The 25,913-nt window shown below is 49.7% G+C and overlaps 1 protein-coding gene, 1 long non-coding RNA gene and 2 other non-coding genes across 6 annotated transcripts in view; 3 read left to right on the top strand and 1 right to left on the bottom strand.

The window, feature by feature from the left end:
• The window catches only part of OSBP (oxysterol binding protein), a 32,207-nt gene extending 15,674 nt beyond the window's left edge, over positions 1 to 16,533 (top strand). For both annotated transcript variants that reach the window (XM_020900106.2, XM_020900107.2), the window contains exons 8-14: positions 2,300 to 2,545; positions 2,790 to 2,910; positions 10,345 to 10,448; positions 11,476 to 11,571; positions 12,299 to 12,480; positions 13,289 to 13,509; positions 13,923 to 16,533. In XM_020900106.2, coding sequence (XP_020755765.2) covers positions 2,300 to 2,545; positions 2,790 to 2,910; positions 10,345 to 10,448; positions 11,476 to 11,571; positions 12,299 to 12,480; positions 13,289 to 13,509; positions 13,923 to 14,065 — 1,113 coding nt within the window. In that variant the 3' untranslated portion in view covers positions 14,066 to 16,533. The remainder of the gene's footprint in view (positions 1 to 2,299; positions 2,546 to 2,789; positions 2,911 to 10,344; positions 10,449 to 11,475; positions 11,572 to 12,298; positions 12,481 to 13,288; positions 13,510 to 13,922) is intronic.
• Positions 1,052 to 25,734, bottom strand: LOC139037042 (uncharacterized). 2 transcript variants are annotated; one of them, XR_011489821.1, is made up of 3 exons: positions 25,422 to 25,734; positions 22,709 to 22,792; positions 1,052 to 2,222 (listed from the first exon to the last, which is right to left on the bottom strand). It is a non-coding gene; the product is annotated as an uncharacterized lncRNA (long non-coding RNA). The 2 variants fall into 2 exon arrangements; XR_011489820.1 differs by lacking the exon at positions 1,052 to 2,222 and having other exon boundaries at positions 19,576 to 22,792.
• Positions 21,146 to 21,218, top strand: TRNAF-GAA (transfer RNA phenylalanine (anticodon GAA)). Its single transcript has one exon. It is a non-coding gene; the product is annotated as a tRNA-Phe (tRNA).
• TRNAK-UUU (transfer RNA lysine (anticodon UUU)) lies at positions 25,645 to 25,717 on the top strand. Its single transcript has one exon. It is a non-coding gene; the product is annotated as a tRNA-Lys (tRNA).
• Positions 25,735 to 25,913: the final 179 nt, after the last annotated feature.

Genomic DNA, 25,913 nt, shown 5'->3' with positions numbered 1-25,913 from the left:
TAGGAAAGGGGGCTGGAAAGGCCAGTCATCGCCGTGGAGATTCAGTTCCTGCTCAGAGGAGCGTCTGTGTCCCCGTGACCCCTGTCCCTGTCGGTTCCTGCTGACGCTGACACTGCCCGGCGCTTGCCCCTCGCCCCTCGCCCCTCGCCCCTCGCCCGCCTGTGCTGGCTCACAGGAGGCTGAGCCCCCGGGCGGCTTCTCTGTCTGTCTGCGGGCTGTGCTGGGGCCCCAGGCGAGGCCCCAGAAGGCATCTGGAGTGGGCGGGAGGAGGGAGCCGCTCCGGGGTGCTCCCCGCAGCTGCATCCTGGGCCGCACTCCTGCCGGATGGGCCCAGCGGCCTCAGCTCCTGCCCGGGCCTGTGGCCTCTGTGTGCAGTGACCCCATGTGGCCCTCGGTCCCTGCAGCCTGCCAACGCCGGCGACTTCCTGCTGCTGCTCGTCTCCAGGCTGTCTCTTAGGCTGCCCCGCGCTCCGTCAGCCATGTCACTAATGCCCGCTCCCTTCCACTTTGAAGTCTCAGATTTCTCTGACCCCGGTGAGCCCTCTGAGTGGTAAAAAAGACCAGTAGGAAAAGCCTGCCCACTCTCGGAGACGCTGTGGGTCCTGGCACAGCTCTTGGGGGCAGGGCCATGTGGTGTGATGAGTAGTGATGACCCGCCGGCAGGCTGATCTGTACGTCGCCGCCAGCGGAGCGTATCCACGCCCCACTTTCCCCGAAGCGTATGGAACTGTTACTGCCTGGTGGCTGCAGCTCGGCCCCTGAGAGGTGTTGTCCGCATGGTTGACAAGTGCCCGCTTGTGAAAGACCTGGAGGATTTGCGTTCTGTCCATCCATTTCCCCTCCATGTGCATTTTCCTCATCATATAGCTCTTCTCTCCATGGACAGGTGGTGGTGGAGTCCTCTACTTGAAGACTGTTCTAGTTGAGGCGTGGTAGATCATCCTTCCCCATTGGGAAGTTTTCACAGGGAAATGCTTGGCTTATTTCTCAGAAAAAACAGGCCCTTTTAAAAAATATATAAATGCATAGAAAAAATATGGAAACTACTAAGGATGGTTATCTTTGGGTGATGGTATTTCAAGTAGATTTTTTTTTCCTTTTAACTTTGTTTCTCCAAAGTGTTAAAGCAGAAATTACAAGATATTTCATAATTGGGAAGACAGTAAATATTAGGGTAATATATGACTCATAGAGATTGACGGGCAGGAGGTTGGGTAAAAATGCAGAAAAAGACAGAAAAGAGATAGGACTCTAGGAAAGAAAAGTGTTGTTTTTGCTTGTTTCAGTAACCAAAATGTTGCTTTCTGTCAGCTTCATTCAGTACAGAGGGTGGTTTTTTCTTCCTTCTTCTCTTCTCTGGACTCAGAACTCGAGCTGCTGATATTCAGGCTTGTTTAGCTGGGCTGCTGATTAAACAGCAGCCAACCTCGGAACAACCTGGGAACCTAACCTCTTTTGATAATAAAATAGTAAAGTCATCATACGTTCCAAATAGTCAACTTAGAAGCTGACTCTTTGGGGGTGAGGGAGAACAGTCTCCTCTTTTGACTTCTCTGCCCCCGATGGGTTGTACAGGGCCTGGCACCCGTGAATTTGTGGCCTGAGTGGGCACCTTCTCCCCAAGAGAGGCACACACAGACACATGCTCGCTTCATCCTGTAGTCGTGTGCCTTCAAGTTGGCTCTAAACTTGAAGACGGGAGCCCTGTCTCTGCCCCCGGAGCGAACACTCCTGGGCCAGAAACACAGCGGTGCAGCCTCAGAGAAGGAGGCAGCACCCTGGCCTGATGGGGCCCTGGACTGAGACCAGTGGTGGCCCAATGTGGAGGGAAGCTGGCCCCTGCAGCCTGCTCCCGTCAGGACTGCCCCCTCCTGGACTCTGCTAGCCTTCCTCTCCTCCTCAGAAGGGTTCCACGCCCAGCCTCCTCTCTGGGTGTCCTGGTGCCACGTCCGTTCCCCTTTCATTCACTCATTCGATGCCTGTTTGGTGACAGGCGTCGTGGATATGCAATGCTGAGCAGAAGAGGCATGGTTCCTATCTCAGCTTTCAGTTAGCAAATCAGTGCAGGTGGAGATTTCCGCAGTCCCAGACACAAGCAGCTCACCGCGGAGAACGGGCTGTTGTTGGGGTCAGAGCTTAGAGCGTCTCCACTGAGCACAGGCTTTTTTTCCCAAGGATCCGCTATATCTGAGATGTCTTGATATCTCAGTGTGTGTCTCCACCTGTGGGGGAAAAAAAGAAGAAATGGTCTGGTGTGGCTGTGTGGGCAAGGCGTTTACATCTGCTCTTTTCCTGACAGGTGAACTTTAACGAGCCCTTATCCATGCTTCAGCGCCTCACTGAAGACCTGGAGTACCATGAGCTGTTAGACCGGGCTGCCAAGTGTGAGAACTCTCTAGAACAGCTCTGTTATGTTGCAGCTTTCACCGTGTCCTCCTACTCCACTACTGTCTTCCGTACCAGCAAGCCATTCAACCCACTCCTTGGGGAGACCTTTGAGCTGGACCGGTTAGAGGAGAGTGGCTACCGATCCCTCTGTGAGCAGGTGAGGCAGCCTCAGGACCGTGGCACGCGTCCTGCTTGAGGAGGAGGGGACTCGGGGGTCGCTCCCCACCCTGGGCGATAGCGTTTGTAGACATCCCCGACGCTGCCACCCCAGGCTGCCTTCCTTTCCTTCAGGACGTCAGCCACGGAGGCCCTGATGCTCGCCTAGTGCTGCGGGCGGGCGGCGTCCGGCGGGAATCTCTTCCCCTTCCTGCCTTTTCACTGGCGCTCCCTGTCTCTCCCAGGTGAGCCACCACCCCCCAGCGGCTGCACACCACGCTGAGTCCAGAAACGGCTGGACACTGCGGCAGGAGATCAAGATCACCAGCAAGTTCCGCGGCAAATACCTCTCCATTATGCCCCTCGGTAAGGCCAGCACCTGGGTGAGGGTTGGTGCTCCAGGAAGGAAAGCCGTTCTGGCGGGACAGAGGAGGTTGCTGGTTCTGGAGCCGGGAGCCTGGAGGCCTGGTTCGGGTACTGAACTTGGGAGCCAGCTCTGCAGGTCACGTAACTTCTCGGCCGTGGGGTGAAGGAGGGCTGAGAGACTGTTCAGGGACCCGCTCAGTCACAGGTTCTTTGTCTTCTCAGCTCACGTCTAATGCGTCTTTATTGGGGGGCTCCCCTGGTGGCTCTGATGGTAAAGACGCTGCCCGCAGTGCAGGGGAGCAGGTCTGCTCCCTGGTCTAAAGACCTGCTGGAGAGGGGAGTGGCGGCCCACTCCAGTGTTCTTGCACCGAGGGTCCCATGGACTGAGGAGTCCATCGGGTCGCAGAGAGTTGGACAGGACTGTGTGACTAACACTGTGACACTTCCTTTTACTTTTAAGTACTATTTTAGGATATGCATCTCAGCGTGCACTTTAAAAGTTCTGTCTTTAAACTGGTGGTGTTGCCCCTCCTTCCCTAGCAGGCAGTTTCTCTCCACAGACCAGAACTCCTGTGGCTGCAAGGTTAGGTTTCCTGGCAGCCCCTCCCCCTCCCTCCATCAGAGGGGTTAGGTATCGCTTATGTAAGGGGTAAGCTCCAGGTAAGGTGAAACTTTGTTTTAAAAGATCTTACTGGATTACATGTTAATTTTGCACCAAGACCTAAAGGATCCAGCCTGGGAATAGGAATCCTAGTATGCCGTGTTAGCATGTCTGTGCTTCAGGTGAAAAGCAGTTATTCAAATAGTGTAGCATAGTTCAGCAAGAGCAGCCACGTTTGACCCTGTATGTGTCTGAGAGGGAATGCTGGTCTGCAGGAAAAGAAACCCAGAGCAGATGGAGAGGCCAGGTCGCCTGGAGACAGCTGGCAGTAGGTGCCTGAGCTCCGTGTGCCTTTCCCTTTCTGGGTTTCCATCTTTCAGGGGGCAGAGCTGCAGGGCTGGGCTGCTGCAGGACGGCCTTCTGCTCTACTCCGCCCGCTTTCTCTCAGGAAACACACCGTGTGACAGGTACAGTGCAAGCCAGACATGAGAAAAAGATCCAGGGATGTTGGAAGTGAAACTGAAGTGTTAACTTGATTGCTTCATGATTAGTATGCAAGAGACCCCAAGGTGAAAAGGAGACTAAGTGATTTCAGTCTTGATCTTTTCCTGAGAACCTGTAAAAAGGTTCTAATTGCTTAACTGTCTTTGAAGCGAATAGTTTCAGAAGTGTATTAGGTTGAGAGTAGTAAACACTTGAAATGTCCACTCCTAATCTGCAAACCTGAGTGTCAGTGGTTATGTTGCTGTGTAAATTCATCCATGCAGAAGAGTTTCAGAGCACCCTGAGGATCACTGAAGGGGTGGATTATATGTATCTAATTCTGAGAGGGTATGCACTTTAAAAAGAGCAGTAGACCCAAATTACCACTGATCTGCTGAACATTTTCTCTGTAATTTGACTAATCTCAAATTCTTTAAGGGGTAAATAACTATAGGAACATGATAAAAGTGGTGGATCCAATTTTTAAAGAGTTGAAAAAAATTTTGTTTGGATTCCATTCCTATGGTTTTTTAAGGATTCGATATTGAGTGTATCTACCACATACTAGATGTAGTTCCAAGATGTTTGGGAAAATATAAGTGAACAAAGCAGAGATCTCTGCCTTTGTAGGGAAATTGAACAAAGAATTGACGTGACAGGAATCTGAATACAGAGATACAAAGAGGGATTTCCAGATGTTAGTCCTGGGGATGGTTGTATTTAACATTTTTGCATCTGTGACTTGGAAGGAGAGTCACGCAATTTAATTTTCACATATTCAGGGATGTTCACCTCTCAGAGGGTAAGTCGTTAAGCTGATAGATGTCACTAGTGAAAGAGGTACAGACAGGGTTATAAGTGAGGCAGATAGAAGTCTGAGTCTTCTTGTAAAATAGACTGAATCAGGTTAGAATTCTTGCAATCTGGAAAAAAGAATGCTTCTAGGAAATGTAATTGATGTTTGCAAAATTGTGAAGACTGTAGTAGAGGATAGATAAGAGTTTACTCATCCACTCACTTTGGAATTGAGTGGCAACTTGGCAGTTTAAAGAGATGCGTTTAAATAAGACTATTCTTTCACAGTTGGAGTTCTCAAACCTGAGAAGAGTCACCGTCTGAGGCTGGATGAAACCACACTCAGCCCACTGGTCTGTGCGGTGACCGCCGGCCTCTATGTGCCTTGAGTTTGCTCTAGTCCGCACTGTGGTCAAAATTCCTCCTTATGCATTTTATCCATTTTTCCAGTTCTGCTTTTTGCTTAGAGCGATTAATCCATCTATATTTATTATAATTACTGATTGATTAGTTAGGGTTTACATCTGCCATTTTGGTATCTTCTTTCTGTACATCTTAGGTCTTTTTTGTTCCTCTGTCCATTAGTTCTTTCTTTGTATTATAATAATAGGTAGTTTTCTAGTTTACCATTTTAATTCCCTTATTTCTTTTACTGTGATTTTTAAAGATATTTTTGTTGTGGTTACCCTGGGTATTAAAACCTTCTAATAATCTAGTTCAGATTAATACAACTGAATTTCTATAATATATAAAAACTTTGCCCTTGTATGGATCCATTACGTTCTCCCTCCTTTGTGCTTTTATTGTCATACAAACCATTTTTCTGCATTGTAATTCCATTGACGTTTTATAACATAATTGTCTTTTAATGGTGGCTCAGATGATAAAGAATCTGCCTGTAATGCAGCAGACCCAAATTCAGTCCCTGGGTCCAGAAGATCCCCTGGAGAAGGGAATGACTACACACTTCAGTGTTCTGGCCTGGAGAATTCCATGGACAGAGGAGCTTGGTGGGCGACAGTCCATGGGGCTGCAAAGAGGCATACGCGCCTGAGGACTCACTGGTCTCTTCATTTCTTAAGGTGATTTAAGTCAGTGTCTAGTGTCTTTTCACTTCAGCCTGAAGGGCTTCCTGGAGTATTTCTTGAAGGTGAGATCTGCTGATGATGAATTCTTTCAGGTTTTGTTTTTCTGGGAGTGTCTTGAATTCTCCTTTGTCTATGAAGGACAGTTTTGCTGGACATGGACTTTTGGGCTTGACGGTCTTTGTCCTTCAGTCTCTTGATTATGTGCTCCCACTGCCTCTGCCCCCATGGTCTCTGCGGATCGCTTGCCTGTGATGCGGTCACTCCTCGGTTCCTTTTGGGCTTTTCCGATTCTCTTTGACGCTGTCTTTCTAATTTGATTGTGGTGGGTTTGTATGTCTTGCTCTTTGAGTTGATCCTGCTTGGCATTCAGTGGACTTCTTGGATGTGTAGATGAGTATTTTTCATCAAACTTGGGGAATTTTTGGCCATTATTTCTTCAAGTGCTCTACCTATTATCACCACCTGGAGATGGGGAGATGGTCCGGATTTTTCTCTGGGCCTGATATAATCACAGGGTGTTTATTAGAGAGAGGCTGAAGGTCAGTCGGTGACAACAGAAGCAAGAGATGTGAGTGATCCTTGGAAACCAAAGAACGCAGGTGGCCTCTGGCAGCTGGAAGAAACACGGTGATAGATTCTCCCCTAGAGATGTCATAAGGACATGCCCCTGCCGGCACCTGATTGGTTTTTTTTTTTTAACTTTAAATTTATTTTTAATTGAAGGATAACTGCTTTACAGAATTGTGTTGGTTTCTGCCAGACATCACCAGGAGTCAGCCGCAGGTACACATGCATCCCCGCCCTCTGGAGCCTCCCTCCCATCTCCCTCCCATCTCAGCCCCGGAGGTTGAGTTGAGTCCCCCGAGTCCTACAGCAGATCCTCATTTCCGTCTGTTCTACACATGGGGGGGTGTGTTTCCGGGTCGCTCTCTGCAGACGCCCCACCCTCTCCTCCAGTATCCAAGGACACTCCAGTATCCTTGCCAGGAACATCTCATGGACAGAGGACCCTAGTGGGCGTCAGTCCACGGGGTCACAAAGAGTTGGGCACGACTGAATTAACTCAACAAAAGAATACTGGAGTGCGTTGCCATTTCCTTCTCCAGGGGATTTTTCCAACCCAGGGATTGAACCTGGGTCTCTAGCACTGCAGGCAGACTCTTAACCATCAGAGCCAGCAGGGAAGTCACGTCCTAGCTCTTGTATGTAGTGCTGCAATGAGTATTGACATACATGTCTTTTTCAGTTTTGGTTTCCTTGGGGTATATGCCTAGGAGTGGGATTGCTGGATCACATGGTGGTTTTATTCCTAGTTTTTTAAGGAATCTCCACACTGTTCTTCATAGTGGCTATATCAATTTACATTCCTACCAACAGTGCAACAGCGTTCATTCCCTTTTCCCCGCATCCTCTCCAGCATTTATTGTTTGTAGACTTTTTGATGATGGCCATTCTGACTGGTGTGAGGTGTTATCTCATTGTAATTTTGATTTGCATTTCTCTGGTAATGAGTGATGTTGAGCATCTTTTCATGTGTTTGTTTGCCATCTGTATGTCTTCTTTGGAGAAATGTCTGTTTAGGTCTTTTCCCCATTTTCTGATTGGGTTGTTTGTTTTTCTGGTGTTATTTCCATTACTCTAGGACGTGGGTCATAGAGGATCTTGCTGTGATTTGTCATCGAGTGGTTCTGCCTTTGTTTTCCTCTAGGAGTTTTAGTTTCTGGTCTTACATTTAGGTCTTTAATCCACTTTGGGTTTATCTCTGTGTGTGGCGTTAGGAAGTGTTCTAATTCCATTCTTTTGCATGTTGCCGTCCAGCTCTCCCAGCGCTGCTTGCTGCAGAGGCTGTCTTTGCCCCTTTGTTTATTGTTGCCTCCTTTGACACCTGGGTTTTAGATTCTGCCTTCAGAACTTTAAAAGAGTAAGCTGTGTTATTTTAAGCTGCGGAGTTTGTTGCAGTTGGTTCCAGCAGCAGTAGGAAGAAGATATAGGGGTTAACGATGCCTGCCAGCTAAGGTATCAGCAGGGATTTGAGTGCCCACTATCTGCCGGCAACTATCCTAGGTAGGTGTACGATGGTGAACAAAAGCCACTTTGTCCTCATTTAGCTTGCATTCTTTTCTTAAGTAGACAAAAAGTAAATAAATACTCTAATTTTAGATAGTGGTAGTCCCGTGAAGAAACTAGAGTGAGTGGGGGCTGGGGGTAGTGGTGGAGGAAGGCAGGGGGTGGCATCTCCCTGGCTGGGGGAGTCGGGAGATTCTCTGAGAAGGTTACATCTGACCTGAGACCTGAGGACACAGGGAACCAGAACCAGGAGACGACCTGGGGGAGTGTGTTCCAGGCAGAGAGAGCCCAGAGCCGAGGGCCCCGAGCAAGCATAGCATGCGTGAGCAGCGGTAAGGCCACCGCGGCTCGTTTCGGGGCTCTGGGGCGGCTCTTGAGGGTCTTGTATTCTACGGAAAGGAGTTGAGTCTTCCTCTCACTGCAGTGGGAGGAACTGAGGGATTCTATGGTGTGGAAAGTTGACGTGGTATATTTAGACAGATCATTTTGCCTAGAGACTTCAGGAGGGCCAACATGGACGCTGGGAGGCCAAGGAGGGGTCCAGGCCAGTGCTGCTGGGGCCGCAACTGCGGTGGCGGAGGGAAGGCAGGACTGTTGGCTGCCGTGGGCAGAGGAGATGTTTCTGAAGACACTTGGGAGGCCAGCTTGGGGGGGAGGGGGTGGCGGGGAGAGGTGCAGTGTCTGGTGCAAGCACACGGACTGCGCCGACTGCCACTGCTGCCGTCAGCGTTGCTGCCTGTGGGCGTGCCCGCTGCGGCCTTCTGCACAAGGAGGACATCCCTGAGCCACGCACACTGCTCCTTTCATCAGTGCTCCCGGACCGTGACCCGGAAGGAACTAAAACATGTAATGTGTGTCTTGGGATGTCCTTGGCGGTCCAGTGGTTAAGACTTCATCTTCCAGTTTAGGCTGTTTGGGTTCAGTCCCTGATCAGGGACCTCCCCTGTGCCTCAGAGCCAAAGATCCATAAAACAGAAGCAGTGTTGTAATGCATTCAATAAAGACTTGGGGGAGAAAGGTCCACATCGAAAAAAAAAATCTTTGAAAAAACTATATATGTCTTCTGAGATTTTTAAAATTATTTTGAATCTCCCATTCAAACCCCTGATTTTGGTTTGGTGTTCACCGAGACTTACTGGTGAGAGCTATAAAGTCAGGACCTGCCAGTGGAGAGACGCAGGGAAGCAGGCTCGGGAGGACCCTGGCCTGAGTTTCTGTCCCCTCCCCGTGAGATGAGGGCCGCAGCTTCCAGAACATGGATGTGTTTCACCTCCTAGAAGCCCCACCACGCTTCGTTGTCTGGAGAGCCTACTGGGGTTTCCGCTGGAAGGAAACAGTTGACTGAATCTTGGGCCACGTGGTTGGATTCAGTGTCCTGCCTCCTTCCCTCTTTGGAAGGAGGGGAGTATGGCTCCTGCTCTCTGATGACACGGTGGGTGTTTCTCCCCTGCCCTCACCGTAAGCTGTCCAGGGGCCTAGCTGAGGCACCGCACTGGCAGACACCTCCAGGGCCCTCACGAGTAACAGAGACAACACTGTCACTGGGGAAACTGCAAGGGCTTAAGTGCTGGACAAAGACCAGACAAATTCTTTATTGTACGACACAGGCTTACACATCCAATGAGTTGTACAGCCAGTGAACCAGTTCTTTCTGATTCTAGAGCCCTTGGTCTATCCACTATTCCTCTTTATTTTTTTTTTTCTACTAAGGCTCAAAAGGTAGGGACTTCCCTAATGGCCCAGTGGTTAAAACTTGGCCTTCTAGTGCAGTGGTTGCGGGTTCAGTCCTGGTCCGGCAGCTAAGATCCCACATGCCTCTAGGCCAAAAGACCAGAACATAAAGCAGAAGCAGTTTTGTAACAGATGCAGTAAAGACTAAAAAAAAAATGCTAAAGGATTATTTTTTAAAAAGGTCCATGTATGGACCGGTGACTTGCTTAAGGTCACATAGCTAGTTACTCACACTGGGGCTTCTCCTCAATACTGACCACCAACGTGCTCTTTTCCTCAAGGCAGATTTTTTTTTTCATGTTGGGGTAGATTTTACCTGTTGTTAATTTTGCTGCTAGTATGGCAGGCATAGTTAGTGAAAAGTCTGGGGTTTTTGCTTTCATTTTTATTTCTACTGTTGCAGAATATTATTTCTCAATTAAGCTGTATCATTTGTCGGTGTTCATCATCATTAATTATATTTTATTCATATTTAACAAATTTAAAAATCAAGTAAAAAATTTGGTACTTCCAACATTTGTAAAGATTGTAAGTCCTTTCTGACGTACTGATTTCTTTTTAAAAGTAAGAAATATTGGTAGAATAAAATCAATCCATCATTGTTTCCAGCCAGCATGGTGCTGTTTTTCTAACGTTCAGCTTAATATGTGTGCTGCTCTCTGCTTCTAGGTAGCATCCACTGTATTTTCCATGCAACTGGGCACCACTACACTTGGAAGAAAGTGACTACAACAGTGCACAACATCATCGTGGGCAAGTTGTGGATTGACCAGGTGAGCAAAGGGCCTCTCGGCGCTTCTGAAGCTCAGAAGAGTCCTTTCGTCCATCTTCAAAGTGTTCAGGATGCGTGGCCTGGACCCTGGCTGCCGTTCCTGGTTTCTCAGTTTCACCAAAGCAGTTCCTCTCAGGCAGTAACCACACTCCCAAACTGCCGACTTCTTGTACCACAGATTATTGTCTGTAAATGACGAAGTTCTCACATTCATGGGTGACTGCTCTCCTAGGACTGTCAGGCGCCAGGAAGGCTCCAAGAAAGTGATAAGCACGGCTCCCACCCTCTGTCCTCTCCTTGCACATCACGCATTTATTGGCGGGTGGAGCCTGGGGTCTTTGGGGTACCAAGTCAGATGGGGCATTGTCCCTCAAGAGTTATTTTATCATTGGAGACTTAGGACAAATATGCGTAGAATGAAAAGTATTTGGCAAAACGACCCGCATAAGAGGTGTGCTAAGATAATATCTAATTCATTTTCAATTTGCTCTTAAGACAATGGTTGCAGTAAATTTAGAAAAAAAGGGAATATTGTCCGAACAGTGGGAGAGGCTTCACAGTAGGTGTGGGAATGAAGCTGAGTCTTCACGAGTGGATTGGGCTTCACAAGATGGAAAGGAGGAGAGAGTGAAATGAATAAAATACAGAAAGGCCCACCACGTGTAGTCTTGAAGCTGGGAGTGGAACCCTTTGATTTAAGCACGGAGTTCATAAGGGTACGAGTGGAGGCTCAGTTTGGGAAGGTAAATTATAGCGTGAATGTCAGCGTGCATGCCAAAGGCTGAATTACGCCACCTCACGCGGCACACGCTTTTTTAAAAAAGGTCATTTGGCCTTGATTCCAACCAGGAATACCAAGATGATAAAAGCATTTTACAGCATCTCAAGAATGACTGAGACCTGAATCTTAAGTGTAGGAGTGCAAGAACATAAGACTGAAAAGAAAAGAATTATGAGGCGTGGGGCTTAGCGTATATCCAGGTCATTCAGTCTTAATAAAACAGTCCATGGTTCTGTTCTTTTCATAGTCTGGTGAGATTGACATCGTGAACCACAAGACAGGGGACAAGTGCAATCTTAAGTTTGTTCCTTATAGCTACTTCTCTCGGGACGTCGCGAGAAAGGTAAGAAGTTGGGATTAAAGTGTTGTTCACCTAGTGTGTGTCCTGCAGAAAGTCTGCTCCCTTGCAGCGGGCATAGATGGATGTGTGTGCGCTCAAAAGCGGAGAGGTAAAGGAGAACCTCAGTGAAAGGCAGTAAGTTAGAAAGTGAGTCAAGAGCAGCGAGGGAGTAGGATTGGCCCAGTGCCGAGGGTGCGCTCACTGCTGTGGGCCCAGGTTCGCTCCCTGGTCGGGGAACTAGGATCCTGCAAACTGAGTGAATGTAGCAAACACAGACATACAGAACCAGGAGAGACTGAAAATGGGAACCGCTGTGGCAGGACTGAGGAGGGGACTGCGGGAAGAAGGCACAGGTGGTGCGGCCCCTGTGAAGTCTGAGCGAGGCTTCTGTTACCAGCACAGCGGAATTGTGCCGGGAGTTGTGTTGGGAGAGTGAACAGGTCCGTCTGTGGTCTCTCTGATTTCTGGGGAGAAGAACACAACATAATCCCGAGTACTGTCAGACCTTTCTCCTGTGTACATCGTTAGGACAAAAAGCCCTGTACCACAAAATGGTAACGAAGCCCCCATTCATGACGCTGTCCCTTTGAGCAATTCAAGCACATTCCCACGGAGTAAGTCCAGCAGCTCCCCGAGTCTGCAGCGGGGTGCAAGCAGCCTGCCCCAGGGCCGGGCGTCTGGGGCGCACCCCCACTGCCGCCGTGCTCCCGAGCCTGCTCTCCACCCCTAGGTGACAGGGGAGGTGACCGACCCGTCGGGCAGAGTTCACTTCGTGCTGCTGGGCACATGGGATGAGAAAATGGACTGCTTCAAATCACAGCCGGTCCCCGGGGAGAACGGGGGTGACGCCCGGCAGCGCGGCCATGACGCAGAGGAGAGCAGGGTGCTGCTCTGGAAGCGGAACCCTCTACCGTGAGTATCGCCGCGGCGGCGTCCCTCCCCTGCCCTCCCGCTTGTCTTCGCGGACCAGCGCTGGCAGAGGACCGAAAGGCGGCCCTGTGGGGGTGGGGTTGTTGAGCGCCTTGTCCCAGGAGAGTTCGAATGACTCAGACCAAAATGATTTGGTGTCTCCTAAAGTTCCTTTCGTGGACAAGGAAATGGCATCCCACTCCAGTATTTTCTTTCCTGGGAAGTCCCATGGACAGAAGAGCCTGGCAGTCTGCAGTCCATGGGGTCACAGTCAGACCCGACGACTGAGCATGCACACACCAGAGCAGTTATTCGGGTTGTGATTCAGAAGAATATTCTTCTGTAATTTAGAGCAAAACTGTTCAGAAAGGGCCAAGGGAGAAAGCTGCCTACTACCTATGGCCTAAAGGCTCATGGCGATGTGATGGTCCCTGAGACAATGTCCAGGACTTTGGAAATAATTAAGGCGGAGACTGTCTGCTGTCGTCATTTAATTTCAGTCCTAGTGATAGCCAAGGTTATCCCAGAAAGTAGTAAAAAGTAAAAGGAAACAAATTTGAAGTTTTATTTAGTAGAATGTTTAAGTCTTCCTAATTTCAACTGAGTATATCCCACACCCAGGAAACCATCCAGGTGGGGGGCCCTGAGGGGAGGGTGGGCAGTGTCCTGGGAGGGGACGGGTCCGCCGGGTCTCTTAATTAGGCGCACCCACAGACTCTAGAGACTTGGGGGCTGTATCTGTGGCGTGAGCTCAGCTCACGGGGCTCTGGGCTCTGGCGGTGCCCGTCCCTTCCTGACCCCTGCCTTGCAGGAAGAACGCGGAGAACATGTACTACTTCTCCGAGCTGGCTCTGACCCTCAACGCCTGGGAGGCCGGCACCGCGCCCACGGACAGCCGGCTGCGGCCTGACCAGAGGCTGATGGAGAACGGGCGCTGGGACGAGGCGAACGCGGAGAAGCAGCGCCTGGAGGAGAAGCAGCGGCTTGCGAGGAAGAAGCGCGAGGCCGAGGCCGTGAGGGCCACGGAGGACGGTAAGGGTGCTTCTGCCGCGTGTCCGTGCCCCGGTTGAGGGACAGGCCCACGTGTCTGCTCCCTGGTTGAGGGATGCGCCCCTGTGTCCGCGCCCCAGGTGAGGGACAGGCCGGCATGTCTGTGCCCCGGTTGAGGGAGGCGCCCCCGTGTCCGCGCCACGATGAGGGACAGGCCCCCGTGTCCGCTCCCCGGTTGAGGGATGCGCCCCCGTGTCCGCGCCCAGGTTGAGGGACACGCCCGTGTGTCTGCGCTCCGGTTGAGGGATGCGCCCCCGTGTCCGCTCCCCGGTTGAGGGATGCACCCCCGTGTCTGCGCCCCGTTTGAGGGACACGCCCGTGTGTCTGCACCCCGGTTGAGGGAGGCGCGCGCAGCCCATGGCCCTGATCCCGCCTCCCTGCCTGCTGCCCGACAGGCACAGCCCACGACCCCTACAAGGCTCTGTGGTTCGAGCGCAGGAAGGACCCGGTGACCCGGGAGCTGACGCACATCTACCGCGGCGGCTACTGGGAGTGCAAGGAGCGGCAGGACTGGGACTCGTGCCCCGACATCTTCTGAAGGAGCCGCCGAGGAGGAGGAGCCCGCGGACTGCTGCCGGCGCCTGCCCGAGCTCGTCTGTCTTAACCAATCACTTCTTGTTCCGAATCAGTCACCAGAAGCAGACCCGGTTGGTCGTGATTGGCTGGTTGCCTTAGCTGATTGACCCTGAAATCAACATTCTGGACCCCGCGTGCTTGTCGGGGAGGCGCCCCCCCACTTCTCCGGAGTCGGGGGCCCCACCCAACCCCCGAGATGCTGGCCCTCACCACCCCCCACCCCCCCGGAACAGACGCTCAGCCAGGCCCTGTGCAGCACGAGCTGATCATAGAGGTTCCCTCGAAAAAGAAACACGTTCAGACTTGGCCACGGAGCATCGTGAGCGCCGTGGTGGAGCCGGGGCACAGCCCAGGAGACGGCCGGGCCGCACGAGGCGCCCGCGAGGGGCTCGTCTGCAGGACCGGGAAGCGCAGAGATCATGCTTGGCAGTGTCTTCGCTTGTTAGCACACCCCGCTGCTGTTCTCCACCTCTGCTGAGGCCGCTCGGGCGTCGCAGGAGGGTCGCCTTGTCCTCACAGGGGACTTCACGGACTCGCTCAGGCAGAGCGCTTCGGAGAACCCGGAGCACGAGGCCGTGTGGACACGGCTGGCCGCCGCGCTCTCCCGCCCCCTCACCCCACCGTCCCCGCCGCCTTCTGCTCCCCTCTCCTGTCTTCTTCTCTCGCTCTCTCTCCATCTCTGGGCACAGTACCCGCTCAGGTTTCTGCCTCCAGGAACAAAGCATTACCTGCCCCATTCTGCCACACTTCAGAATCTGAGAGGAAGCGTTTATTCCGAGTGAGTTTTCACCATTTCTCAGAACCCACGGACTGAAGCCACTTCTGGAATAGCGTGTTAAATACCTGTATATTATATATATGTAGAGAAAAGTCCGAATTTTCTGTTTGATTTCCCTCCCTCCCGTTAAGAATCTTGCTCTCCGATCTCACTTGTGCCCCAGGGACTCTCGGACACACTAGTGCGGATGGGAGCCCTCTTGAGCGGACACGTCCCGCTGTCACCCGGCAGGGTCTGTGTCTGCGGGTCGCATCCTGGGCGCCCACTCCTGTCTCAGCTCCGCTCTCCTCACCCGACTCTGGAGGACGAAGCCCTGCCCCTTTGCCCAGCGTTCTGTCCTCCTCCACTGGGGAGAGTGTGGGTAGTCGGGCAGAAGGGGCGTTTGCGGCTGCAGCCTGCCTCTGCCTAAGCGCAGCGCCGCCGCATAGCTGATCCTCCTTCCTGGGAACCGGGGCTGGTAAGAGAACCGCTCCTGTCTGGCCCAGATTTCCTTCTTTTTTCCGTATTTGTTTTGTTTCAGTTGTCTTTGGTCAGAAATCTGACCCCGTGCCGCCCACCCGTGGTTGAGGATCACAAATCGAGGTGCCTTCCTTGTCTGCTGTTCGTTGGTGTTCTCTGTTTCTGCTCCTTAACTGCCGAGCCTCAGCCAGCGTGGGTCCTTGCGGGGAATCATTCCAGGGGAAGCCGTCCCCGCAGGGAAACTGGATTTCTGCCGGGAAACCAGGCCTGCTCCTTCCCCGCCTGCCCTCCCTGGTGGCCGTGGGGAGCTGCCTCCGGGGACTCGCTTCCCAGCACGAGCGAGGGGTTCCGGCGGGGCTGCCGCCTTCAGGGAGCCCCACGGAAGCAGTGACCCGCTCCTGGGGTGGGTGCTTCGGCCGGTGGGACTGAACTCCCTGCTCTGTCCCCCCACCCCCTGCCTCCTCCTCCATCTGCACTACGTTTCCAGCCTGATCCTCAGATTCCTGCTCAAGGAAGAGGCTTCGAGTCCTTCCGGTGAAATAAAGTCACACGGAAGCAAAACAAAACTATATATATTTTCAGTTTTTTTTTTGCCTTATTGAATTTTTTTTTTCCAAGAAAACTACTAAATTAAATAATTTTTAAAAAGTCAGATTGTTTGTCTGATTCACTTCTACTGAGTAGGAGGCGGCGGGAAGAGGTGGAGAACTGGCCCCACGGTGATTTGTTTTTTGGGAGTTGGGGAACTTGATCTTCATGAGAAACTGCGAGAAAAACTGGGCATGGATTTCCAGATGTTTGACTGAACTTAATTTCACCTGCCCATTTAAATCCCACGCAGGGATTCAAATTCTATGTTTTGAACATAAGCAACTGAGAGGTGATTGGAAGACCTTGGAAAGACGTGAGGACACTGAAAATGCTAGTTTAGTTTTTCTCTGCAAAGTTCAAGGAGGGGAGAAAGTGGGCAAATGGGTGGAAGCGGCTTGGAGGCCTCCGAGGGGGGCAATGCCAATTCCTGGCCTGAGGGAGCAGCCCCTGTCTGCTGAGTGTGTGTTTCTTTGTCCAGGGTCCTGAGATCGGAGAGCTCAAGGCTGCCTGGCTTCCACTTCAACAATTTTTAAGATGTTCATGTTACAGTTGTCACGCTGAGTATGAAGAAAGACACTCAGAAAATAAACTAATTTACTCAAGGTCACGTAGTTGATTGGTTAGTCACACCACTGGAATTCCAAGCTGGGTTTGTTTAACCCTGGAGTTTGCGACCTTTACAACCTTGTGTTCTGTGAGCCACTGGGTTGGAAGGCAGCCGGTAGCTAAGTCATTTCCTCCTCCTGGACTATACATCGTGAAGAAATGGGTATCTCTCTTTCCAGAAGCTTAATACCTTGTGGGGAGTCCTACCTGAAGGAAGGAGCATTCTTGAAGTTTGGCCTCCTGACGCCTTCACTTCTCACGGCTCTCATGCCCACAAAATCAGCTGCATTGTCAGGGTTTATTTTTTCGAGCCTGGTTCTCGGGAAGGCCACTTATCTGGTACAAGTCATTTGCTTGATTCCCGTTACTGGGCTTGGTGTGAAGTATCGGCAGTGGTTTTTCTGACAGCTATAACATGGTAGTAGACCCCTGACATTTGTGAGAGCTGCGTCCTGCAATCTTGAATAGCAGGTGGTGTGTAATTTCCTCCAATAGGGGCAGTCTAATGTACCCAAAACATTTCAATATCCTTCTTTATTTTTTTAACGTATTATTTTGTGCTGGGGTGTAGCTGATGGTGAACAGCGGAGGGACTCAGCCATGCATATGCATGTATCCATTCTTCCCCTGCCAAATCCCCTCCCATCCAGGCTGCCACATAACATTCAACAGAGTTCCATGTGCTGTGCAATAAATCCTGTTGGTTATCCATTTTAAATAAAATACAGTAGTGTGTGCATGTCCATCCTAAGCTCCCTAACTGGCCCTCCTCACACTGCTCCCCACACAACCGTAAGTTCATTTGCTGTCTGTGAGTCTCTGTTTTGTAAGTTCATTTGTATCATTTCTTTTTAGATTCTACATGTAAAAGATATCATATAATATTTCTCCTTCTCTTTCTTACTTCACTCAGTATGACGCTGTCTAGCTCCATCCTTTCAACATCCTTCCTTCAGTCCTTTAAGGGGCTGCTGTGACATGATGGGCTGGGACAGAGATCCCCAGGAGTCTACCTTCCTCATGATTCAAAATTATATATGACTCAGCAAAATGATACATTATTGCATCTGTCAGGGAACTCTGCCCAGTCACTCAGTCGTGTCCGACTCTTTGTGATCCCACGGACTGTAGCCCGCCAGGCTCCTCTGTCTGTGGGATTATGCCAGGCAAGCATACCGGAGTGGGTTGCCATTTCTTTCTCCACAGGGACCTCTGAAGTCCCACAAAAACATTAAACCTCTACATTTCAAGGATCTGCTCTACTTTCAGCAAGACAAATGAAAATCAACTTACAGTCCTAAAAGGAAGTGTAGAAAAATCATTAGAACGTATTTACTATAAGGTATATATCTTGTGAAACTCTTAACACTGTTCTAAAAATTTAAAAGAGTTTGCTTCTAAAGGGTTTACTAAAAAATAAAGGTTTATAAAGCTTTTGCCCAGGAATGTGCACTGCCCTGTGGGAAGCATTCCCGAAGCCTTCCATGGTTTTCCATTCCAAAGTTCATAAAATAGACGGTGGTTACAGTCTCCTCAGGCTTCCCTTCCTACTGTCTTTTCAGGTAAAGTTCTCCTATTGGGGTTCACCTTGATTCCCCAGGGGAAGCTGACAGGCTGATCAGACGCAGCTCCCTTCAAGGTGAGAACTAGAGCTCTCAGAGTCTTCCAAAAGCGGCCTTGCGGAGGCCACGCCGGAGCTTGGTGGGGTGAGTTTAGACATTAGTGAAGAGCCAGGAGTCTGGGCTTCCCTGTTGGCTCAGACTGTGCAGATCCGCCTGCAGCACAAGAGACAGATTCGATCCCTGGGTCGGGAAATCCCCTGGAGAGGGGCATGGCAACCTACTCTAGTATTCTTGCCTGGAAAATTCCATGGACAGGGGAACCTGGTGAGCTACAGTCCATGGGGTCGCAAAGAGTTGGGCACGACTGAGTGACTAACACACACTGAAAAACCAGTAGGCCCTGAGATAGACATGGCTAAGTATGTCTTCATTCATTAAACATTGACTTCCAACTTGCTACATAATATACATCAGGGATAGCGAGCTCAGATAAAGGGACAATTACAATCTAGGTTGATAAATGGCACTGCAGAGTGGCAACACGCCTATAGGGAGTAGGGAGGGGGGATAAAGATGTCAGAGAAGCCTTCCACAACTAGGAGAGTGTATCTGAGATGAGAGTTCCGAGTTAGAGGAAGAGCACAGTATAAAATGCTGCATGGACCAAAACTCAAGGACCAAAATCAAGGAAAGCATCCTGAGTTTGGACAGCTACATGAATGGCTAGAGTTTAGGATCAAGAAGAGAGGTGAATCCCAAGTCATGCAAGTCTTTATATACTTTAAAGAAGTCTTGTTTTCTGTTTTCAGTGAGAGAGCCAAAGAAAGATCTGTAAGCAGGATGGTGAGCTCCAGTGTGGAAAATGAGTGATAGGTAGTCAATCAATTAAGAGGCTGGAGAAACTGTGAGAATGAGAGGTGCAGGAATTCCAGTAATGTTGAACAGGAATGAAGAGCACTTGAGCATGACTATTGGTGGAGAGCAGAAGGAGGAAGGAATCTGTATTTTTCTGGCTCTGGAAATGTAGATGGAAGGTCTAGAGGGAAAGATGGGTTCACTTTGGGCATTCTGAGTGGGAGGAGCCTGTGGAGAGGTTAAGGAAGCAATTTAAAACATGGGCCCAGATTCATTTTGCTGTGCCCCTGAAGCTAACACAACATTGTAAATCAACCATATCCCAATAAACATTAAAGTCATAGGTCCAAATGTAATGGCTACATTTTTGTGAAAATTGAGGAATGAGATGCTGAGAGGCTGCACATTGAAATCACCTGCAAGTTAAAAAATGTATATATAATTCTGAGCCCCATCTACAGAGACTCTTACTCAGTTAGAGGTTAGAGCTTGGGCTAGTGCAGTTATATATAATCAAAGGGTCAAAAATTATGAAATGGGTGAAAGTGGGATAAATCAGCATATTAGGGGATATTATAAACTACAGCTTGCTTCTCAGAGTTTGAGAAAGGTCTGAGTCAATTCCACTTTTTGACAATGTTTATATGTTTCAAAATTTTTAAATGCCAAGATGAGATTACAAAAATTGAGGTTTTGTTGTTCAGTTGCTAAATCATGTCCGACTCTTTTCGACCCCATGGACTGCAGCACGCTAGGCTTCCCTGTCCATCACTTATCTCCCAGGAGTTTGCTCAAACTCATGTCCATTGAGTCACTGATGTTATCTAACCATCTCATCCTCTGCACCCCCTTGTCCTTCTGTCCTCAATCTTTCCCAGCATCAGAGTCTTTTCCAAAGAGTCGGCTCTTTGCATCAGGTGGCCAAAGTATCGGAGTTTCAGCTTCAGCATCAGTCCTTCCAGTGAAAATTCAGGGTTGATTTCCTTTAAGATGGACTGGTTTGATCTCCTAGCAGTCCAACGGACTCTCAAGGGTCTTCTCCAGCACCACAATTAGAAAGCATCAATTCTTTGGTGCTCAGCTTTCTTTATGGTCCAACTCTCACATCCACAGTTTGACTGTGGAAAAACCACAGTTTGACTACAAGGACCTTTGTCAGCAAAGTGATGTCTCTGCTTTTTAGTACTCTGTCTAGGTTTATCATAACTTTTCTTCCAAGGAGCAAGTGACTTCTAATTTCATTGCTGCAATCATCACCTGCAGTGATTTTTAGAGCCCAAGAAAACAAAATATGTCACTGTTTTCACTTTTCCCTCATTTATTTGCTGTGAAGTGATGGGACCAGATGCCGTGATTTTAGTTTTTGAAGACTGAGTTTTAAGCCAGCTTTTTCACTCTCAGCAAGAGGGTCTTTAGTTTCTCTTCATTTTCTGCCGTAAAGGTGGAATCATCTGCATATTTGAGGTTGTTATTTCTCCTGGCAATCTTGATTTCAGCTTGTGATTCATCCAGCCCAGCATTTCACACGATGTACTATTCATATAAGTTAAATAAGCAGGGTGACAATATACAGCCTCGACGAAATTGAGGTACACTTTAAATATTTAGGTTTAGCAAATCAATGCTTTTAACATACAGATACCATGACCCTGTGTATAATATTTCATCAGTAGGTAATATTGAAAACTTACATTGGAAATCTTTACAAATGGCCTTTCTGACTGTTTTTTCCATACAAGTCTTGAGGCCACTTTGACAACATCTGAAAAATTCCAAATGTTCATAACTTTTGATTTTGTGAAATCTGCCTTCTCACAAGAAAAACAAATACAAAAGAATAATCATTACAGTATTGTTTTTAATAATGAAAACTGAGGGAAAAAATTTAAATGTCCATCATTAAGAATTTGATTAAGTAGATTGTGTTATATCCACACAACCAATACTGTGTAAACATTAAAAAGAATGAAATAGGTCTACATAGCTAACATGAAAAAAAGTCCATGATTTATTTTTACATGAGAAAAACAAATAGCAAGGTAGTTAGAAAAAGAGAAAAGTAAAATTATTACTTTTAGCTTATAAAGAGAGGCCTTGCCTACCTCTCACTAAACATACAGCCAAATCCTTCTTTTGCTACAAGGAAGCAGATATTTCATTATAGATATGAGGAAGCCAGCTTCTGCAAGTTGCCGAAATAACTCAGTTGGGAGAGTGTTAGACTGAAGATCTAAAGGTCCCTGGTTCAATTCTGGGTTTTGGCAGTGGTTTTAGGTATCACCACCAACGGATGTTCCACAAGTACCCTCTGTTTGCATCCTTGTCTCCCTCTAGTGAGGGGGACCTCATTTGCCCTTGGATGGACAGGAAGCCCTGGTCCCTATGCCTTTGCATTTAAGCTGGTCAATATAAAGTCAGTGTCCCTTCCCTGCCCTTATGTCCGTGAGGAACCAGCTCTCCCCAAGCACCATGAGCTCTTCGCTTTTCAAAAAAATTTTATTTTTAATTAGAGGTACAATAGTGTGTTCGCTTCTGCAGTCAGCCGTAGGCAGACATGCCCTTCCCTCTTGAGCCCCCCTCACCCCCACCCCACGCACCCCTCCAGGCGTCACAGCACGGATTTGAGCTCCCTACCTCGCCAGCCAGTTCCCACTGGCTCTCTGTTTCACATGTGATAATGTATATTTCTCAACGTTACTCTTTTACTTCGTCCCTCCCTCTCCTCCCTCACCGTGTCCACTCGTCTGTTCCCTCTGTCTGCGTCTCCACGGCTACCCTGCAAATTGGTTCTTCAGTACCATCTTTGTAGGGTCCACACACACGCGTTAACATACATTTATTTTTTTTCTTCCTGACTTACTTCACTCTGTATAATAAGCGCCAGGCTCTTCCACTTCATTCCCTTTCTAGTTCATCCCACCTTCCTGGTTCGGACCAGGCGCCTCGAGCTGCGGGTTCCAATCTTCCCCGCGTGTTTAGGGGCCGGTGGCTCCCGGCTCTGCAGGGGGGTTTTGCAGGCAGGGAGCCGCCACGTGCGAGGTGGGGGGCTGCCTTCGGGGTTGGCCACAGCCCGCGCCGTCTCTCTGCCAAAGAGATCCTCAACTGCAGCTTAGTTTAACTACACAAGGACAGTTTTCGGTGATGGTGGCAGAGGCCGGGTGAAGTGGGGTGAGAGGTTGGAATTTCTTTTTGGTTTGTCTACACTAAAGTGAAAGTGAAGTCCCTCAGTCGTGTCCAACTCTTTGTGACCCCATGGACTGTAGCCCACCAGGCTTCTCTATCCATGGAATTTTCTAGGCAAGAGAACTGGCACGGGTTGCCATTACTAGGGTTACCAAATCAAATACAGGGCGCCCAACTGAATTTAAATTTCAGAGAAACAATGACTATTTTTAGTATAAGCATGTCCTAAAGATTGCACTGGACATAATAATTACATACTCGTTATTTTCCTGAAATTCAAACATAACTATATTTTTATTTGCTAATTGCAAACCTCTGTTGTCCATCATATACCCACACTGCTCTGAATTGGATGCGCCCTCCCACCCTCACTGCCACCCCACCCCGAACGTCCGGCAAAGACACTCAGAAACTCTCATCAGGAGGAACTGAATTTCAGAAGGGACTGGTAGTTTCTTGTTCTTAACAACTAGCAGGTTTCAAAAGACATCAGCTGATTTGTTCTCATCACCGCCAGACAAGACCTCAGGGGGGGATCACCAGGGAACACCCCAGCAATCAGCCATCTTACCTGGTTCTAGGTTTCTAGTGCTGCCCACACTGGTCTGGGATGGGGGCATCAAGGAAAGGGAGATTTGAAATCTCTGGACTGAATCTTGAAAACAAACAGAAAACATCGAAAAATGTGTTGAGATAATGAGCCACTTCATTCAAGGCAGTGCAATGGCACACACAAGTAAAAGTGTTAGTCGCTTCAGTCATGTGCGACTCTCTGCAACCCTACGGACTGTCGCCCACCAGGCTCCTCTGTCCATGGGATTCTCCAGGCAAGAACACTGGGTAGCCATGCCCTCCTCCAGGGGATCTTCCTGACCCAGGGCCGAACGGGGGTCTCTTACTTCTCCTGCATTGGCTGGAGGGTCTCTGCCACTAAGGCACCTGGGAAGCCCCATGGACCACCCGCTCTCAGGCAAGGCTCCGTTTTTTTGCCAGCTCCCAGGCTGGGACACAGGGAGAGAGGCAGAAGGCCTACACTTCACATTCTAAAAACTCAAGATGTGATGAAAGTCAGCATGGAGGACCTGTGATTTGCTCTCCCCTTTCTGTTAACCTGTGCCCAGAGCCGCTGAGGAGGAGCTTCATCCCCCAAATCTTTGTGCTTTTGGGTGGAAGGATGCATTTGATAAGGGCCTCTGAAAAAGTCAATGATGATCAAAAGAAAGGGAAAGAACGGTGGATAAATGTGAGGCAGACCAAACTTTGCATGATTTATGCCAGCATGTGTGATGGTGGATTTGATGTGTCAATATAGCTAGCTCTGGTACATAAATGCCGGGTGAGATGGTGCTGTGAAGGTATTCTTTAGATGTAATTAACATTTAAGTCAGTAGACTCTGAATAAAGCAGTGGATTACCCTCCATAAGGTGGGTATGCTTCATCCAATTATCTGAAGTTTTAAGAACAAAGATTGGGGTTTCCTAACGGAGAAAGAATTCTCCTCAAGACTAACACTGAAAACCTGCCTGAGCCTACCAATGGCTGCCCTGCTGAAGTTGGCCTAGAGACTGCAAAATCAACTCTTACCTGAATTTCCAGCTTGTTGGCCAACCCAGTAGATTTTAAACTTGCCAGCCCCCACAATGAAATAATAGTCTCTCAGTCCTGTGTGACTCTTTGTGACCCCATGGACTGTAACCTGCCAGGCTCCTCTGTCCATGGATTTTCCAGGCAAGAATACTGGAGTGGGTTGCCATTCCTTTCTCCAGGGGAAATTCTCAACCCAGGGATTGAATTTGGGTCTCCTGCATTGCAGGCAGATTCTTTACCATCTGAGCCACCAGGGAAGCCCCAATAAAATAATAAGTCTCGATCTATCCACCAGGATGGTAGGCTTTAAAGTGTCACACACAGGTAAGACAGAAGGGTGAGATAGTTATTATCGCTTCTGAGGAAAAAGTGCTCTGAACAACATCAACCACCTCAGGACCATGGGGGTGGGCATTATATTCCTAGGAAATGTTGGGCCTTTGCCTTAAAAAGGCAAACTCTTCCCAGTTTCTAGTCTGAAGAATCTCTTCCAAAAGTATTTAGATAGAAGCAAGAGGCCCAGGGAAGACAGGTGTCACTTGCCTGCATCACCAAGCTTGAAAGCCTGGCACACTTCTACTCGCCTTTCAAGGCACAGTTCTAATTCTCCCCACACCCCTGCTGGCAGGGCCTTCTCTCCTTGCCTTCTATGCATTACTCTGTGTTATCTGAGCACTTCCATCTTCCTGTATTAAAGCATTAATCACACAGCCCGACAGGTCCCTAGACAGCATATCAGAAAGCAGAGACATCACTTTGCCAACAAAGGTCCCTCCAATCAAAGCTGTGGTTTTTCCAGTGGTCATACATGGATGTGAGAGGGGAACTATAAAGAAACCTGAGCACTGAAGAACTGAGGCTTCTGAACTGTGGTGTTGGAGAAGACTCTTGAGAGTCCCTTGGATTGCAAGGAGATCAAACCAGTCTATCCTAAAGAAATCAGTCCTGAATACTCATTGGAAGGACTGATGCTGACGCTGAAAGTCCAAAACTTTGGCCACCTGATGCGAAGAACTAACTCACTGGAAAAGATCTGATGCTGGGAAAGATTGAAGGTGGGAGGAGAAGGGGATGACAGAGGATGAGATGGTTGGATGGCATCACCTACTCGATGGACATGAGTTTGGGTGAAGTCCGGGAGCTGGTGATGGACAGGGAGGCCTGGCGTGCTGCAGTCCATGCGGTCGCAGAGAGTCAGACACGACTGAGCGACTGAACTGAACTGAAAGGTCTGCTCCCAGCTCTATAGTGGAGGCACAGCGCAGGGCAGGGAGCACCAAGCATTCGGGTCACCCAGCGCCTCCCCAGGGCGCGGCGTGACGAGGCCCACAGGACCGAAAGGGCACGAAGGGGTCTGTGGCGCCGAAACAGGGCGTGTTCGGAGGGACGCGGGGTCGCGCGGCTCCCGGAGCCCTGGGCGGGGGCGCTCCATGGCTTCGGGCTGGAGCCCAGAGCGTCGCCCTCAGCTAATCCGTCTCGTGGGCCCAGGACGGGGACGGGAAAGTGCCGCGTGGCCCTTCTCGGACGAGGAAGCGGCCGCACCCCGCCACGCGCGCTGAACGAGGCCGCGGACCCCGCGCGCTCCGGGGTGAGGGCGCTGCGCGGGGTGGGTCCCTGAGGGCTGGCTTCTCCCGCCTCAGGGTTGTGCAGGTCTCAGGAGGCACGTTTGCCAGGGGATCTCTACAGAAAGGCGCACCTCTTCTATTTCATTGGAGAAACCTGCCTTCGGCTGTCAGAGAGCCACCAATTCCCCTTCCTTCCGTCTTCTCCACTTGGCCCGCGCCCCGCCGCGGGGCCTGCTGACTGGAATTGAAACGCTCGCAGGAGGAAGCGGGAAACGCCCGGAACGTCTCCCCCACAATCCTCAGCGCCAGCCTAGATACGGCTTTCATTCACCAGAATGCAGTTTTCAGCTGTGAGCCCGGATAGCTCAGTCGGTAGAGCATCAGACTTTTAATCTGAGGGTCCAGGGTTCAAGTCCCTGTTCGGGCGTTAAAAACTACTTTTAAAAAAAACCGGGATTTTTGAAAGTGAGAACCAGTTGTAGGAGCCTCCATTTGTTAGCCCCCTTCCTTTAGAAAAGGGAGTGAAATGTGGCGCGTGTACGCTGCGAATCCAGTCGCTTTCGGGGGAACAGCTCGGTAGACCCCTCGCACCCTGGTTGCGGAGACGCCGCGAGATGCGCGGT

This window comes from Odocoileus virginianus, chromosome 10, assembly GCF_023699985.2.
Source record: "Odocoileus virginianus isolate 20LAN1187 ecotype Illinois chromosome 10, Ovbor_1.2, whole genome shotgun sequence".
In the NCBI taxonomy this organism is placed as follows: Eukaryota; Metazoa; Chordata; class Mammalia; order Artiodactyla; family Cervidae; genus Odocoileus; species Odocoileus virginianus.
This window is presented reverse-complemented; position numbering and strand designations above follow the sequence as displayed.